This window comes from Sorex araneus, chromosome 4 (assembly GCF_027595985.1).
Source record: "Sorex araneus isolate mSorAra2 chromosome 4, mSorAra2.pri, whole genome shotgun sequence".
Taxonomy (NCBI): domain Eukaryota; kingdom Metazoa; phylum Chordata; class Mammalia; order Eulipotyphla; family Soricidae; genus Sorex; species Sorex araneus.
In genome coordinates this window covers 36,753,051-36,767,034 of record NC_073305.1, presented here as the reverse complement: position 1 = coordinate 36,767,034, position 13,984 = coordinate 36,753,051, and the positions used below count along the sequence as shown (strand labels likewise).

The following is a 13,984-nucleotide window of genomic DNA, read 5'->3' as shown; positions in this document are numbered from 1 at the left end:
GAGACAGGATCATCCCCACTGTTCCAGAACAGTGGGAGACAAGAGGGCCCTGAGGCTGAAGGCCACAGCAGCACTCTGTGGGCGAGCCAGGCGGCCTGGCACCAAGCCCCACATGACCTCAGGGGGCTGCCACTTCCCTCTGCTCCCAACTGCCTGCCTCGAGCCGAACCTGGTTAAACACTGGCTTATGCCAAACCCTTGTCCTGGGCTGCCTGAAGCCCCCCGTGGATGCGAAGGCCCCTGTGTCCATGAGCAGGGTGTGCTGCCTCGCCTCCCCACCTGCTGGCCCCAGACCCGTGGTCCCTCAGTGGGGTGGGAACCTACCACGACGGAGCAGGAAGGCACGGGGGCGCCCAGCTTCTCCTCCAAGTGTGGTGCACAGGCTCCCAGGCACGCCGGCGACCAGACTTTCTCCTGTATCTGCAGCAAGTTCATTCCAGAACCTACGGAAGAAGATAAAAACAAAAGAGAACAGAAGAGCGGCTGAAAGAGCAGCTCTCGTGAGAAGCCCCCCGCCGGCAGAGATGGCTCTCTCCAAGCTCCTGCCCAGCGGTCGGGACTCAAGGTCACCGTGGAACCAGGGACAGAGACGCCGAGTTCCCCAGAGGGGAGCAAAACTTCAGGTGACACTTTCTCGTGGGCCCACCTGGCCTTAGGGTAGCCCCTGCTCACCCGCAGAGGGGGGTGTCTGCCCCCCTGGGGGGTGGCCCCTTCCTGGGGACAGAGGATGAGGCATGAGAGATGCTGCGTCAGTGGGGGGTGCTCTCTCCCTCTTCTGTGGGGGCCCTCAGCTGCCAGGTCAAGCACGTCCAGAAGACAAAGAGCCGCAGCTGTGAGCCAAAACCGTGTGTGTGTGTGTGTGTGTGTGTGTGTGTGTGACTCCAGAAGTGGGTCCAGCCGCTCCAGTCATGCTGCAGTAGACTGAAGCACTGGCCAGAACTGGTCACCCAGCCAAGCAGCTCCCAGGTTCCTGACCTGCCACCAGGGGGTGAGGCAACCGACACGGGCAGTGTCCAGGGGCCACACTCTGGGACACGTGTCACTGAGGTAGTGGACTGATGGGCACCCTTCTCGGCCACAGATGACAAGCCCAAGAGATGGAGGCGTGCACACCCTCCGGACACGACCCTCACCAGGATGCCAAAGCTGCCCTTACCGTCGCTGTAGTCGATCGGGGAGTAAGAGCCCAGGAAGAGGGAAGCAGCAAAACTGCTAACCAAGGAGATCCTCTGCAAAGGAAAACGGCAGGTGATGCATGGCTCTCCCCCACCCCTACCCCCCGGCGAAGGGCCGCACTTCCGGATGAGGCTGGCTACAGGTCGACAAGATGCTTGCGGTGGGCACTGACTGAACCCCAACCCTGAACAAGAGTGTTGGGGTCCACAAGCACCGCCATGCTCATGGCCAGACTCCACAACTCGGGACAAGCGACATCCAGAAATTGATCTGTTGGAAACCTCAGGAATGCAGGTTTTGTGACTGAAATCTCCGGGCTCTCACAGAGTCAGGATGACCTACCTTCCCCCATCCCCTCCACTCCCCCCCCCCAGCTCCTGTCTCCCTGTTCTTCCGGAAGCCTGGCAGTCATGCCCACGAACTGCCTTGGGCACCAAATAAGCTCATTAACTGGCCATGACCCAGAGACTCATAAATAAATCTCGAAAGAGATCAACAAGTTGCAGAGGTGCCTTTGGATCCTGCACTAGGCTGAGTCATTTGGGGGCACCCAAAGTCACCATCCAGTTACAACTTTAACTCCAGTTATATCACCCCATTCGAAATTTTTGAACTCCTAACATCTCAAACTCTACCCCACTGATAAACCAGGAGTAGCACACCACACTGGATGGGATGTAAAGTAGAAAGTAACCAATCTCGATTAAGAAAATATAAACACACAAGGCTTAACCTGTAACATGTTAGTAATCTATTATACAAGGATTTAATGGCTCCGTGGTGAGATGCGACAACATTCAAACACTTTCATCTAAGGAAATACTTTTGATCACTTTCAGCGAATTATAACAAGCAATATGAAATAAATTATTCAGAGCCTGCTCTAGGGGCAGGTTTGAGCGGTGGTTGGGAAAACTGGAAATAATGGTAGTGGGAAGGTGCAATGGTGGTGGGATTGTTGTTGGAATGTTGAATGTCATAAATCATGAACAACCTCATGAAAATTAAAAAAAAATTAAATTTTAAACATTTTAAGAAAGAGTATCAGGGTTGCTGCTGGGATGCAGGAAGGGGCAGCATGGGCGAGCCCCTGGGATCTGCTGCAGCACCGCGCACCCCCACAAAGACAGACCCACTCCCACAAGGCCAGGCCCAGGAAAGGTTCCATCTGGAACCCACATGCGGGGTGGGGGGAGAGGGCGGGCAGAAGGGAGCCCTCATTGTCCTTCTCCCTGGTGGGCCTAGTGTCTGGTTTCCAGGGCCATGGGACATGTGATCGCAGGATCCAGAAGCAATGGGGTCACTCTTGGGTTCAGAACAGCTCAGAGAAAGTGGGTATGGAGGAAGCCACCAGGCCCTGATGAAGACGGAAGGGACCAAGAGCGACTTCCCCTGAGGGCTTCACAGAAGGACTCTGGGCCCATGGGTGCTCAGAGAGTCTGGGGAGAGCCTCGCTTCACCTCCTCCACCCCAAAACCCACATTAGCGGTCGGTGCTGCATAGCCACCTGGCCCCGTGGGGTGTTCTAAAATGAGACACACGTCAGTGTCGAGATGAAAAAGGCACCTTGGTTTCATGTGAGCCGACTGTCTTCTAATGACTCAGAAATGAAAATCACCAGCTAGCGTGTCAAGCGGCTCCTTGGGCAGTGTTAGTGCTGGTTCCCAGCCCCACACCGGCCAAAGCACATGTCTGCAGAGCTCCTGGGACACGGACTTTGGCTGGAAGACCACGGCCGGGATATGTGTGCAAGGAGCACACTGACCCCAAGCCCATCAGTGCCCAGTCAACCAGACAGTGAACAGAGTGGACGCTTGGGGCATCCTGGAAGTTGGGGGGGGTCCACCCTGGCCCTGAGCTCTGCCCCTTCTGGCTCTATCTCACTTCCCCCCACACCTCTTTAAAATAGCCTGATATGGGGGCTGGAGTGATAGTCCAGTAGGGAGGGTGTTTGCCTTGCACGCGGCCGACCAGGGTTCAATCCCCAGCATCCCATATGGCCCCCCAAGCACTGCCAGGAGTAATTCCTGAGTGCAGAGCCAGAAGTAATCCCTGTGCATCGCTGGGTGTGACCAAAAAGCAAATAAATAAATAAATAAATAAATAAATAAATAAATAAAAATAGTCTGACGTGACACACCATGCTGTGCATCCCTGGTAACGCTGGCTAGCCAACGCTTTTCACCCATGTGTCTGAGACACACATCTCATGCTGCTGGCAAGTGTGATAAAAGCCGATTCAACTGTGACATCCCATCCAACGGGGACATTTGACCAACCTCTGTGTGTGAGTAGGCCTCGGGGTTCTGCTGGTAAATCTTGGCAATCTGGTTTCCTGTGAAGCGCTGGGAAAGGAGAGTCAAGTCTAAGTAACACAAATCCGAGGCAACAAGGTGCCAATGTCACACCCAAACACAGGGGCTCAGTGTCACAAAGGTGCCAATGTCGCACCCAAACACAGGGGCTCAGTGAGGTAAGGCCATGCTCAGGCTCCTCCACAACCTGGGGCCACAAGAACAAGGAGGAGGTGTGCCCTGGTCCCAGACACTTGCTCGGAGCCAGGACCAGGGGTGGGTCCTACAGGGGGGACACCCACTCAAGATCCCTGCCACCAGGACACCAGCCTTTTTGCTTTTTTTTTGCTGTTTTGGCCTTCGGGCCACACCCAGCAGTACTCAGGGCTTCCTCCAGGTTCTGAGATGACTCCTGGCGGGGCTCCAGGGACACTAAACAGTGCCAGACCAGCACCTTAGCCCCTGTGCTATCTCTCGGGCCCTGTCCTGCCCCAGCAGGCTCTGGTCCCAGCACCCAGCCACCAACCGTGACAGACACCTCCCACTCACCTCATAGGCGCGGGAGCCCGTGAGGCGGCTGAGAGCCTGGGCACTGCCCACAGCGGCCTCCAGCTGGCGGCACTGGGCAGTGGTGCTGGAGTCCATCCACACTGGGGAGTTGCTGATGGAAAAGCAGGCCTGAAAGAAGCAGTGGTACACAGGCTTGAGTGCCCAGGGGCTGGGGTCACACTGCCCTACCCAGCCCAGTATGTGTGGTGTGTGTGTGTGTGTGTATGCATGTGTGCATGTGTGCATGTGTATGCTCATGTGTATGTGTGAGTGCATGTGTGCATGTGTGTATGTGTGTGCACATGTATATGCATGCCTGAATGTGTGTATGTGCATGTGTGTGTGAGTGCATATGCGTGTGTGTGTGTGTGTGAGACTGATGGGCAGCAGTTCCTGTCCACCCCAAGGCTGGGCCCAGTGGTCTGAGCCCTGCTGACATCACTGGAGATGGGCAGGGAGGGGAAGCCAGGCTGGGGCTGGGAAGCCCGGGAGACTAAACGGAAGGCAGCGACCCCTTCTCTGGTCCACCAGGAGTTGGCCTGCACTAAAGCCGATTCCTAAGTGGGGGATCACATGGGGGTGGGGGAAGACTCTCCGCCAGACGCCAGGGACTTTCATCATAGGGTAGCAGGCAGCCCACATGCACCGGACAGTGGCCGAGCCCCCACCTTTGGCAAGGCACAGAGGACCCACGGCCCACCCCTGCCGTGCCCCTCAGGCGCCCTCACCTGCAGCTGCTTGTGCAGTGGGAGGTCCGGGGACAGGCTCCGCAGCACCCCGCTGGCCCCCGTCTTCCAGAACACACTGCCGTGTTGCTGTAGGGGGACACACACGTTTCTGCCTCCAGCCTCCCCAGCCCAATGCTGCTACTTCAGGCCTGAGCTCCGGGCCTTCCTGGGACATGGTTTCTGTCTCCACAGAACCGGCAGAGAGGCGGAGGCAGGGGGTTGGGGGGAGGTCTGCCCTGTCCATCTCAAAAGCATCAGGAGTCTGGGCAGGGTTTATCCCTCTGGGTTTCCATGCCCCTTAGAAAGTCACATTTAAAGATTTCATTTGCAGTATTGCCAGGAACTCATTCATCCGCTCAACAAGTGTTGACTGAGCAGTGGCGCCTGTCAGCACAGAGCTGTCCCTCTGCAGAGCACCAGGGCAGGATCGGGGAACAGACACCCGTCACCACACCCTGAGGTACACACGGGTGTCGTGCATCTAACCAGTGGGCATTCTGGGCAGGCAGCAGTCGACGTGGTGATGCATTGAGTGTGGGGTCTTCCTGCAGCAGTAAGCACAGGGCAGAGGGCCTGGCTGGTGGAGGGAAGGGGCCATGGGAGCAGCAGGCCCGAGGAGCAGTGGGGAGAGGGGCCGGCCAGGGCCTCAACATCCGGGCTTGGGAATTTTACCCCCGAGGTGGTAGGAACTCTGGACTAGCAGGGAGGGACCTGGCCAGGACTAAATCTAGGGAAAGTCAGCAGGAGTCCTCAGGAAAGTGAGCTAGAAGCTGTGGAGGAGGGGGCGCGGTACGAGGGGGAAACAAAGCAGAGGTTCAGATCAAAACCCCTAACCCAGGGGGCCACAGGCAGAGATGGGGGAAAGGAGGGAGGTTCAAGAGTCAGGTACATATCAGCAGGGCCTGGGGACCACCGGGACTGTTGGGTGGGAAGATTGAGGAGTTGAGGACAGGGGCGGGGGAGAGAATTCCCTAGAAAGAGAGTCTGAAAGGGGTGGGGGAGGAGAGGTCTAGGGAGGAAGAGGAGGAGGAAGAGAAGGAGGAGGAGGAGGAGGTCTGGGGAGGAGGGGGAGGAGGACAAGGAGAAAGGAAGAGGAGTAGTTCTGGGGAGGACGGGGCACTCAGTCAGAGGGGCTCTCGGGCCATCCTGCCACATGGACAGGAAGTTGCCAGGAGGAGACATGTCAAATGAGGCTCCAGGGAAGTGACAAACAAGGTGGCGCCAGGAATCCGGCCCACTCGGAGCAGGCACAGGAACCGTCCCGTGGGGTGGGGGCAGGAAGACGCACAACCAGGGAAGTTTCTGAATTTGTTCTCACTAACGGGCATGGCTGGCAAAGTGAGGAAGAGGGGAAGACTGGACAAGATCCTGGCTGTGCTTGAGGTGGACGTGTGACCTCAGGCAAGTGCAGGGAGAAGGGGAGGTTTGTGCCTCAGTTTCCCCATGTCGGTGATACCAAGTCCGGCCCACCCCTCCCCACCACGGTGGGCTCTCTGGGGTAAGCCTTCTGCTCAAGGCCGAGAGACCTGCCCTCCCCAGGGAAGGGGCTCCAGGGTTCACACTAATGCAAGGCCATGGAGCCTTTCGAGAGAGAGTGGGCCCCACCAGCCAGGATGAGACCCCAAAAGCACGACTTGCCCACACCCACCTGGCCTGCCCCGGACAAGGCAAGAACCTGGGAGAAATCAAAGCCCGAAGCCTTCATCTTCTCCAGGAGGATGTCCAGGGCCTGCGAAGGAAGCAGAGCCCGGGTGAGCACACACAGGCCACAGGGTCGGGCGGATGGGTAACCCACATGCGCCCACCAGGCAAGAGGGGACACAAGACACAGGGCAGGGGGGACACAAGTGCTGGGCTTTCCAGTGAGGCCCAGGGGACTTCCACGGTGCATCGGTGTGAAAAGATGCTGAGCAGACGGGTAGGGGCGTGAAATCACAGGGTGAACCACACAGAGCCCTTCATGCATGGACTCGGACCTGCGGCCTCACGCTTTGCTTCCCAGGTCTCGGCTTCTAGGCACTCAGGAAGCAGAAAGTCAAAGCAGTTCATAGTAGGGGTGGTGGAGGATGGGGGAGTAGGAGCTTCCAGGTAAAATCTGCCTTTCAGTCTCACACTTCAAGCCCGTGTTCTCCCTTAAACGTAAGAATCACTTGCTTGGGCCAGAGTGATAGCACAGCTGGTAGGGCATTTGCCTAGCACAGGGCCGACCCGGGTTCGATCCCCGGCATTCCATATGATCCCCCAAGCACCTCCAGGAGTAATTCCTGAGTGTAAACCCAGGAATAACCCCTGAGCATCGCTAGGTGTGACCCAAAAAGAAAAAAGAAAAAAGAATTGCTTGCTCAGGGTTGGAGTGATAGCACAGCGGGTAGGGCGTTTGCCTTGCACGCAGCCAACCCGGGTTGGATTCCCGACATCCCATATGGTCCCCCGAGCACCGATAGAGGTAATTCCTGAGTACAGAGACAGGAGTGACCCCTGTGTATCGCCAGGTGTGACCCAAAAAGAAAAAATAATAATAATAATCACTTGCTGGTCTCTATGTGTCTGCTTTTTCCACTCTGCAGAAGCCCATCTTCTCTCTTGAACACACACTTTCTCTCTTTCCCTCCCCTCACACCTTTCTAAGTTTCAGTAAGTTGTTACACACACACACACACAGACACACACACAGACACACACACACACACACACACACACACACACCTGCATGCATTTCAGGCAGTGCTGTCAGTGAGATGACACGATTGCCACAGTGGAATGAAGGACAAAGCAGGCGGGCTCCACCTAGACTCCCTGTGCTCAAGAGGGCAAGGGCAGAGAGAAGACATGTACAGGAGACAATCTGACAAGGAGATGTGGACAAGGAGAACACGTGGACAAGGAGCAGACATGGGCAAGATCCCCATTTGCTCTCCCCACCCCCCACTCCCCCTTCACCACCCACCACCCGCCCGGGCTCTCTCTCCCTTCCAGCGAGACCCCTGCGTGGGAGGGACAGTGTGGCTTTGCTGGGCTGACACTTGCCCTAGAGTTTTGCAACAGGGATGTCAGATCCAGCCCCTGGCTGCATGTGCCTGGAGGGTGGAGCCGCATCCTTGCTCCTCTGCAGCTGCCAAACCAGCCTTTGGCGAGAGCTCAGGGAGCAAGTAGGGGCCCAGTGGGCAGGCTGGTAAGGCGAAGAGCCATCTGGGTGCCCAGAGCTGCTGGCACCTTACAGGTTAAGTCCTTGGCCAATTGGAAACCAGAGACATCATGGCTAGAACCTCGAGACACAGACTTTTACCTATACCCAACCTTCTCCCCCCTTTGGGCCTCTGAATCTGGCTCAGCCTCTGAAGCTTGTCTGGTGGAAATCCCATACCCCGACCCTTCATCAAGGGCCAAGATCAGGGGGGCTAGAGCGACAGCACAGCGGGTAGGGCGTTTGCCTTGCACGCGGCTGAACCGGGTTCGATTCCCAGCATCCCATCTGGTCCCCTGAGCACAACCAGGAGTAATTACTGAGTGCAGAGCCAGGAGTGACCTGTGCATTGCCAGGTGTGACCCAAAAAACAAAACAAACAAAAAAAGAGTCAGGATCAGACTGATCAAACAAGAGATCAAGGGCTGGAGATCAAAGGCTCCAGCTTGCCTAACCCACTAGGAATGAAACCCTGAGCACAGAGCCAAGAGAAAGCCCTGAGCAGCACCGAGTAGAACCCAGAGAGAGAGAGAGAGAGAGAGATCATACTGGTTATCTTAGCAGAAAGAAGTCAAGGGCTAGACAGGTGCTCACCTATGCAAGTGGACCGAGGTCCCCTGTGGTACTGTCTGTCAGGTGTGGCCCCAAAGCCAAAACCAAGGAAAGATTTCAATGTAGAGAACTGAGACAAGACAGACACAGTCCGTGCTGATCCCTATCTCTGGCCCTGTGGAATATGAGGCGGCCAACCTGCTCCTGTCTATCTGTGCAGACCCCCCAGCACACTCCCCACCTCGGTCCTGCAGTTCAGGGCCCCAGAGGTCAACCGGCTCAGGCACCAGGTCACTGACCTGTTAACACTGTCTTGGCTTTGGTCTGAGCCTGGTCAGGGGCCCTGGGAGCTCAGGGAGCTAAGTATTGAGGACAAAGACCCCAAGAGCAGGATTTGCATCTCAGGCAACAGAGGTAACCTGCCCTAAGTCTTTGGAAAAGGATCTGCTCAGTGACATTTTATTTCATTAAAAATTTTTTCAGGATCTCAAAGATGGTTTATTACTGAGTTGGCAAACAGGTACAGAAGCCAGATAGGAAAAAGGATTGTCTAATCAGACTGAGGTGATTTTAGACCTGTGATGTGTTTCTGCCTGTGTGTGTGTGTGTGTGTGTGTGTGTGTGTGTGTGTGTAAGACGCTAGTGGCCAATCACAGCACACACGCACATCTCGTCTGAGTCCTTCCACACCCGGCCGGCCAATCACAGCACACACGCACATCTCGTCTGAGTCCTTCCACACTCAGTAAGGTTCTTCCCCAGCAGAAGAACTTCTCTTGAAGTTGTTCCTCGGAATTAGTTGAACAATACATGCTGTCTGATGTCCTTCTTTCAAAGCCATCAATTCACAACAAAAGGAACGCTCAAAACTACAGAAAGTGGATCTTATTAACCAGTTTCCATCCAAATCCATTGAGGGAACGGGCCAATTTTGCTTTTGTTTCTTGGCCACAAATGGGTTGTTCCTGAAAAATCTTATGGGACAACATGGCAGGGAACAGCCAATTTCACTGAAATTTTGGTGCCAGGATCAAACCCAGAACCTCATATGCAAAGCACATGTTATGTCCCTGAGCTGAAGCCTGGCCTGCCCTGGGGTATTTCACGACACTTGGTTGGTTAGAGGGCCACATCCAGGGATGCCCGGGGGGCTATTCCCAGTTCAGTGCTAAGGGGGTGGCTCCTCATGGTGCTCACGAGGCGCACCACTGGGTCCACTGGTGCAGGAAGCTGAACTTAGGTCTCCTGCATGTAAAGCCTGTGCCCGGTCCACAGAGCCATCTCTGGCCCCCGTGGCTTGTTCGTGATTGTGGCAACTGGCAGGACTGGCCAGCAGTGATGTCTCTGGAGCCTGAGGGAGCCTTCTCCGCTCAGGGGCTCAGGAGCTCAGACGCGTGGCTGTGCCCAGGCCCATGTGCTGCCATCCGGGCCTCCGTGGCAGCTGCCAGGGCCTCCAGTCAGTCAGAACAGAAGCAGGGGTCCCCTGATTACCTGGACCCACATGAGGACCGGAGAAGTGACCGTCAGCCCATCCTTGTGAACATGAACCCCTCCTTGAGTCCTGTAAAAAGAAAACATGGACCTGAGCCCCAGCGGCAGGCCCCAGGGCCCCCGAGTAAAAGAACACCCCATTGCCGAGCCGTGAGTGGTCAGACTGCAGTCATGCAAGCTGGGCAAGGGGGACGTCAAGGCCTGGGCGTCACCCAGGAGGGGGTGCTCTCACAGTGCAACAAGATGGAGTCTTCTGCACATGGGGCTCCCCCACGGAAGGCAGGCCTGGCACCGCAGGATACAGAGGCCAAGAAGGGATGGGGCTGGGTGTGGGTGCACCGGGGTGGATTAAAAGGGAAGGAGGGGGGCGGAACGATAGTACAGTGGGTAGAGCATTTGCCTTGCATGCGGCCGACCAGGGTTCAATCCCCGTGCATCCCATATGGTCCCCTAGGAGTAATTCCTGAGCACAGAGCCAGGAGTAAATCCTGAGCATCGCTGGGTAAGACCCAAAAAGCCAAAATAATAATAATTAAATTTCTTTTTAATTTTAAAAAAGGGAAGGAGGTGTGGCTATGCAGAGGCACTGGGATCATGATTATCTCATGGACATGAGTCAGGTCTGGAACCAGGAATTCCCAGAGTGACCTCAAAGTCAAGCTCTTGACCGTAGTAGCACCTGCCTCATATTGTTGTTGTTGTTGTTGTTCTGGGGCCACATCTGGTGGTGCTCGAGGTTTACTCCTGGCTCTGTGCTCAGGATCACTTCTGGCACGACTCCAGTGACCACATGGGGTGCTGGGCACTGAACCCAGGCCAGAAACATGCAAGGCAGGCACCCCACCTGCTGTACTATCTCTCCAGACCCAAAGTGCATGCCTTGTACACGTGACATCTGGGTTCAAACCCAGCAGCATGAAAGCACGAAACACAAATGAACAAACAAACAAAAACCCCAACAAGTTCTGAGATCAGAGGAACTGTGCGGTGGCTAAGAATGCCAGCCTGGTCGGTATCTGGTCACGAGCTCAAATTCCGGCTGTCCACGTGGGCCAAGTGGGATCCTGGCAGCCCAGTCTGCAATCCTTGAAGCCACGAGCCATTTCCAGCCACACCACACACTCAGTGAATGCGCAAGCCCCATGCCCCAGAGGAGGGGGCCCTGGAGAGCACATTTGTGAGCCACGCAATAGGAGAACAGTTCCTTCCTGGGGGAGCACTGGGGAGCACCACTGCTAGTTGTGCCCATCTCTAAAGCCCAATGAGGGGGGGCCCAGTCATAGCTCAAAGGACTAGTGCTGGGCCGAAGTGACAATACAGTGGGTAGCATGCAGCTGACTCCGGTTCTATTCCCAGCATCCCATATGGTCCCTCGAGCAATGTGAGTGATTCCTGAGTACAGAGCCAGGAGTAACCCCCAAGATTCGCTGGGTGTGCCTCCCCCTCCCCCCCGCCCTGCAAGAAACACCCCAAAGGACTATTGTCCCATGACCAAGGTTTGATCCATCTCCTGATACTGCTGGGAGAAACCCCTGAGCACTGCGGGGTGTGGTCCCCCACCACAAAGCCTGAGGCCACACACCCTGAGGTGATCAGGGTAGTCCTCCTGTCAGATCCCTTGCAAAGTGGCTCAGTGGCCTGAGGGACTGACCCAGTGAGAGCAAGGCCAAGAGATCAAGCTCCAAGGGCTGGAGCCATAGGACAAGTGGGTAGCGCATTTGCCTTACATGCGGCACCCACGCTGGATATGGTCCCCCGAGCCTGCCAGGAGTAAGCCCTGAACACTGCCCGGTATGGCCCCAAACCAAAAACCAAAACCAAAGAACCAATCCAGGAATTCCGGCTGTGGGATAAAGCCGGAAAAAGAGTGGTTTAGGGACATGATGAGCATTGGAGGGAAGCTCCAGCTTCACCCTGCACATGCTCCCACACACATACACACATCAACATACAAACACATGTACACGTATATACACACACAGAGACACACACACACACACACATACGCTGGGCACATACCCAAATTCTCCCAAGTCTCTGTCAAAATTCACGCTCTCCTCGTAGAAGACATTCAGCTCTGTGTCAACTGCAACCACCTTCACCTAGAAGACAACCGTGTTCGTGGACCTCGGAGGGTCCGGGAAACCAAGAGCACCGCTAAAGCCCGGCACCCTGGAAGACTTTGCCCCAGAGACCTGGCTGTCTGGGGAGGTCCCCACTGAAAACCAGGCACCCAAACAAAACCAAGACCCCAGGAGATAAAGCTGCATGGTGAGTTGCTGAGTCCTGCTAGGAGGCCTGAGAAAGTTCCAGAAGGAAGGGAAGGAGCCGGGGTTAGGAAATGTTTCAGAAGTCACCAGACAAGAGGCAGAGAGACAGGGCAGTGGATCCTGCACTCAGTCCCCAGCGCCCCATCTGGTCTCCCCCAACCCTACAGGGGTGGCCCCTAAGCAGAAGCAGGAGTGAGCCCTGACCACCGCCGCGGGCGACAACTTCCCCCTCAACGCCCCGCCCCAGGGGGGGAAAGGGCGAGTACTCAAACCAGACAAGGTCCCTAGACAGTTCCACAGGCCAAAGCCACGACCAGAAGCCCAGGACAGGAGTCCCCGCAAGGGAGGCTCGCCGGCCCAGACCATCTTTCCTGGACACGCCGGAAACCGACGGCCAGCAGGGTCCGCTGACGTCCCAGGACGAGGGAAGGAGGGGGGGGCAGGAGCGACGGCTGGTGGCAACGCTGCCACCTCCAGAGCTAACCCTCTCCTTGGGGCCAGCCTTGAAGGCCACTGAGACTCTACTCGCAGCCCCGCTGGTGCCAGGGTGTCCACGAGCGGGGCAAAGTTCATGTGGACACTGCGCCCATTTCCCCTGATGAAGGAAAGGCAAAAAAAAAATAAATAAAAAGCCCCGAGCGAGGACTTGGCTCCCTGGCCATGCCCCCGTGCCGGCCGGCGCGCTGTCTCGTCCCCAGGCTGCAGCTGAGCGGCCCGCAGGACCCCGCCCGGGTGCCGGGGTCGGTGCGCGCGCTGCAGGGCTGGGGCGGTGCGGGGGATCCCCGGGCTGTTCCCGCGCTGGGCCCCGCAGCCCCGCGCCCGGCCCGCCGCAGCCCGCGCGGCGTATACCTGCTGCGTGCTGAAGTCCCAGCCCAAGCAGCAGCGGCGCGCCGCCAGCCCGGCCATGCTGGCCGCCTCCTGCCGCGGCGCGAGGGTCGCCCCGCTCCAGCGCCCAGGGGACACGCCGGGCCCGCCCGGGTCCGGCCCTCCCCGGCCCGCCCCGCCCCGGCCCGCCCCGCCCCGCCTGCTCTCTGGCGCCGCCTGCCGGGAGCTGCGAGCGTCGCCCCGGGGCGGCCCCACCCGCCCCATCCCTCTCCTCTCTCCCGCCAGCATCCCGTATCCAGGCTCGGGTTCCGGCCCTGGAGGTTTCCCGGGTACCACGGGCTCGCTCGGCTCGCACGCTCAGTCGCTGTCTGCCTACCCGGAGGCTCTCTCTTGAGTCCTGGCTGGAGTGCTCGCGCAGATGGGAGTATTTCCTGAGTACGGACTGGAGAAGCAGCAAAGCAGATCCTGTTCTTCTCCTTATTATTTTTTTTTTGAGGGGGGTAGGAGGGGTCACATCGCTGCACAGGGTTTTTACTCTGGGCTATGGAATTACTCCTAGCGGTGCTTGGGGACCGTATGGGGTGATACAGGATATGGGAACCCAGGCTGGCCCTACCTGCTGTACTATCATTCCCCCTCACCCCCACCTCAAAGCACAAAGCACGTCCTGTCTCTGACCCAGCGAATCTGTGCCTCGCCATCAGGGTCCTCTGAAAAATCAGGACTCTTCATGTGGTCCCCAGGGGGGGTTCCTTGGTTTCTGCCCTCAGCTAGTGCTGAGAGACTGGTGGAACAGGAACTGAGAGGGGTCAGAGAGATGATACACCAGGGTAGCATGCTTGGTTTGATCCCTGGCATCCCATATAAGTCTCCCCAGTACCGACTTCGGAGTGATTCCTGAGTGCAGAGCCAGGA

The 13,984-nt window shown here is 57.0% G+C and overlaps 1 protein-coding gene across 1 annotated transcript in view; it reads right to left on the bottom strand.

Moving 5' to 3' along the window:
• XYLB (xylulokinase) overlaps positions 1-13,222 on the bottom strand; it is a 36,547-nt gene extending 23,325 nt beyond the window's left edge. Inside the window, exons 1-9 of the mRNA XM_055135655.1 lie at positions 13,094-13,222; positions 11,994-12,076; positions 9,975-10,044; positions 6,396-6,476; positions 4,748-4,834; positions 4,020-4,148; positions 3,456-3,521; positions 1,157-1,229; positions 325-443 (exon numbers count right to left, since the gene is read on the bottom strand). Of these exons, the coding sequence (XP_054991630.1) occupies positions 325-443; positions 1,157-1,229; positions 3,456-3,521; positions 4,020-4,148; positions 4,748-4,834; positions 6,396-6,476; positions 9,975-10,044; positions 11,994-12,076; positions 13,094-13,150 (765 nt within the window). The 5' untranslated portion in view covers positions 13,151-13,222. The remainder of the gene's footprint in view (positions 1-324; positions 444-1,156; positions 1,230-3,455; positions 3,522-4,019; positions 4,149-4,747; positions 4,835-6,395; positions 6,477-9,974; positions 10,045-11,993; positions 12,077-13,093) is intronic.
• Positions 13,223-13,984: the final 762 nt, after the last annotated feature.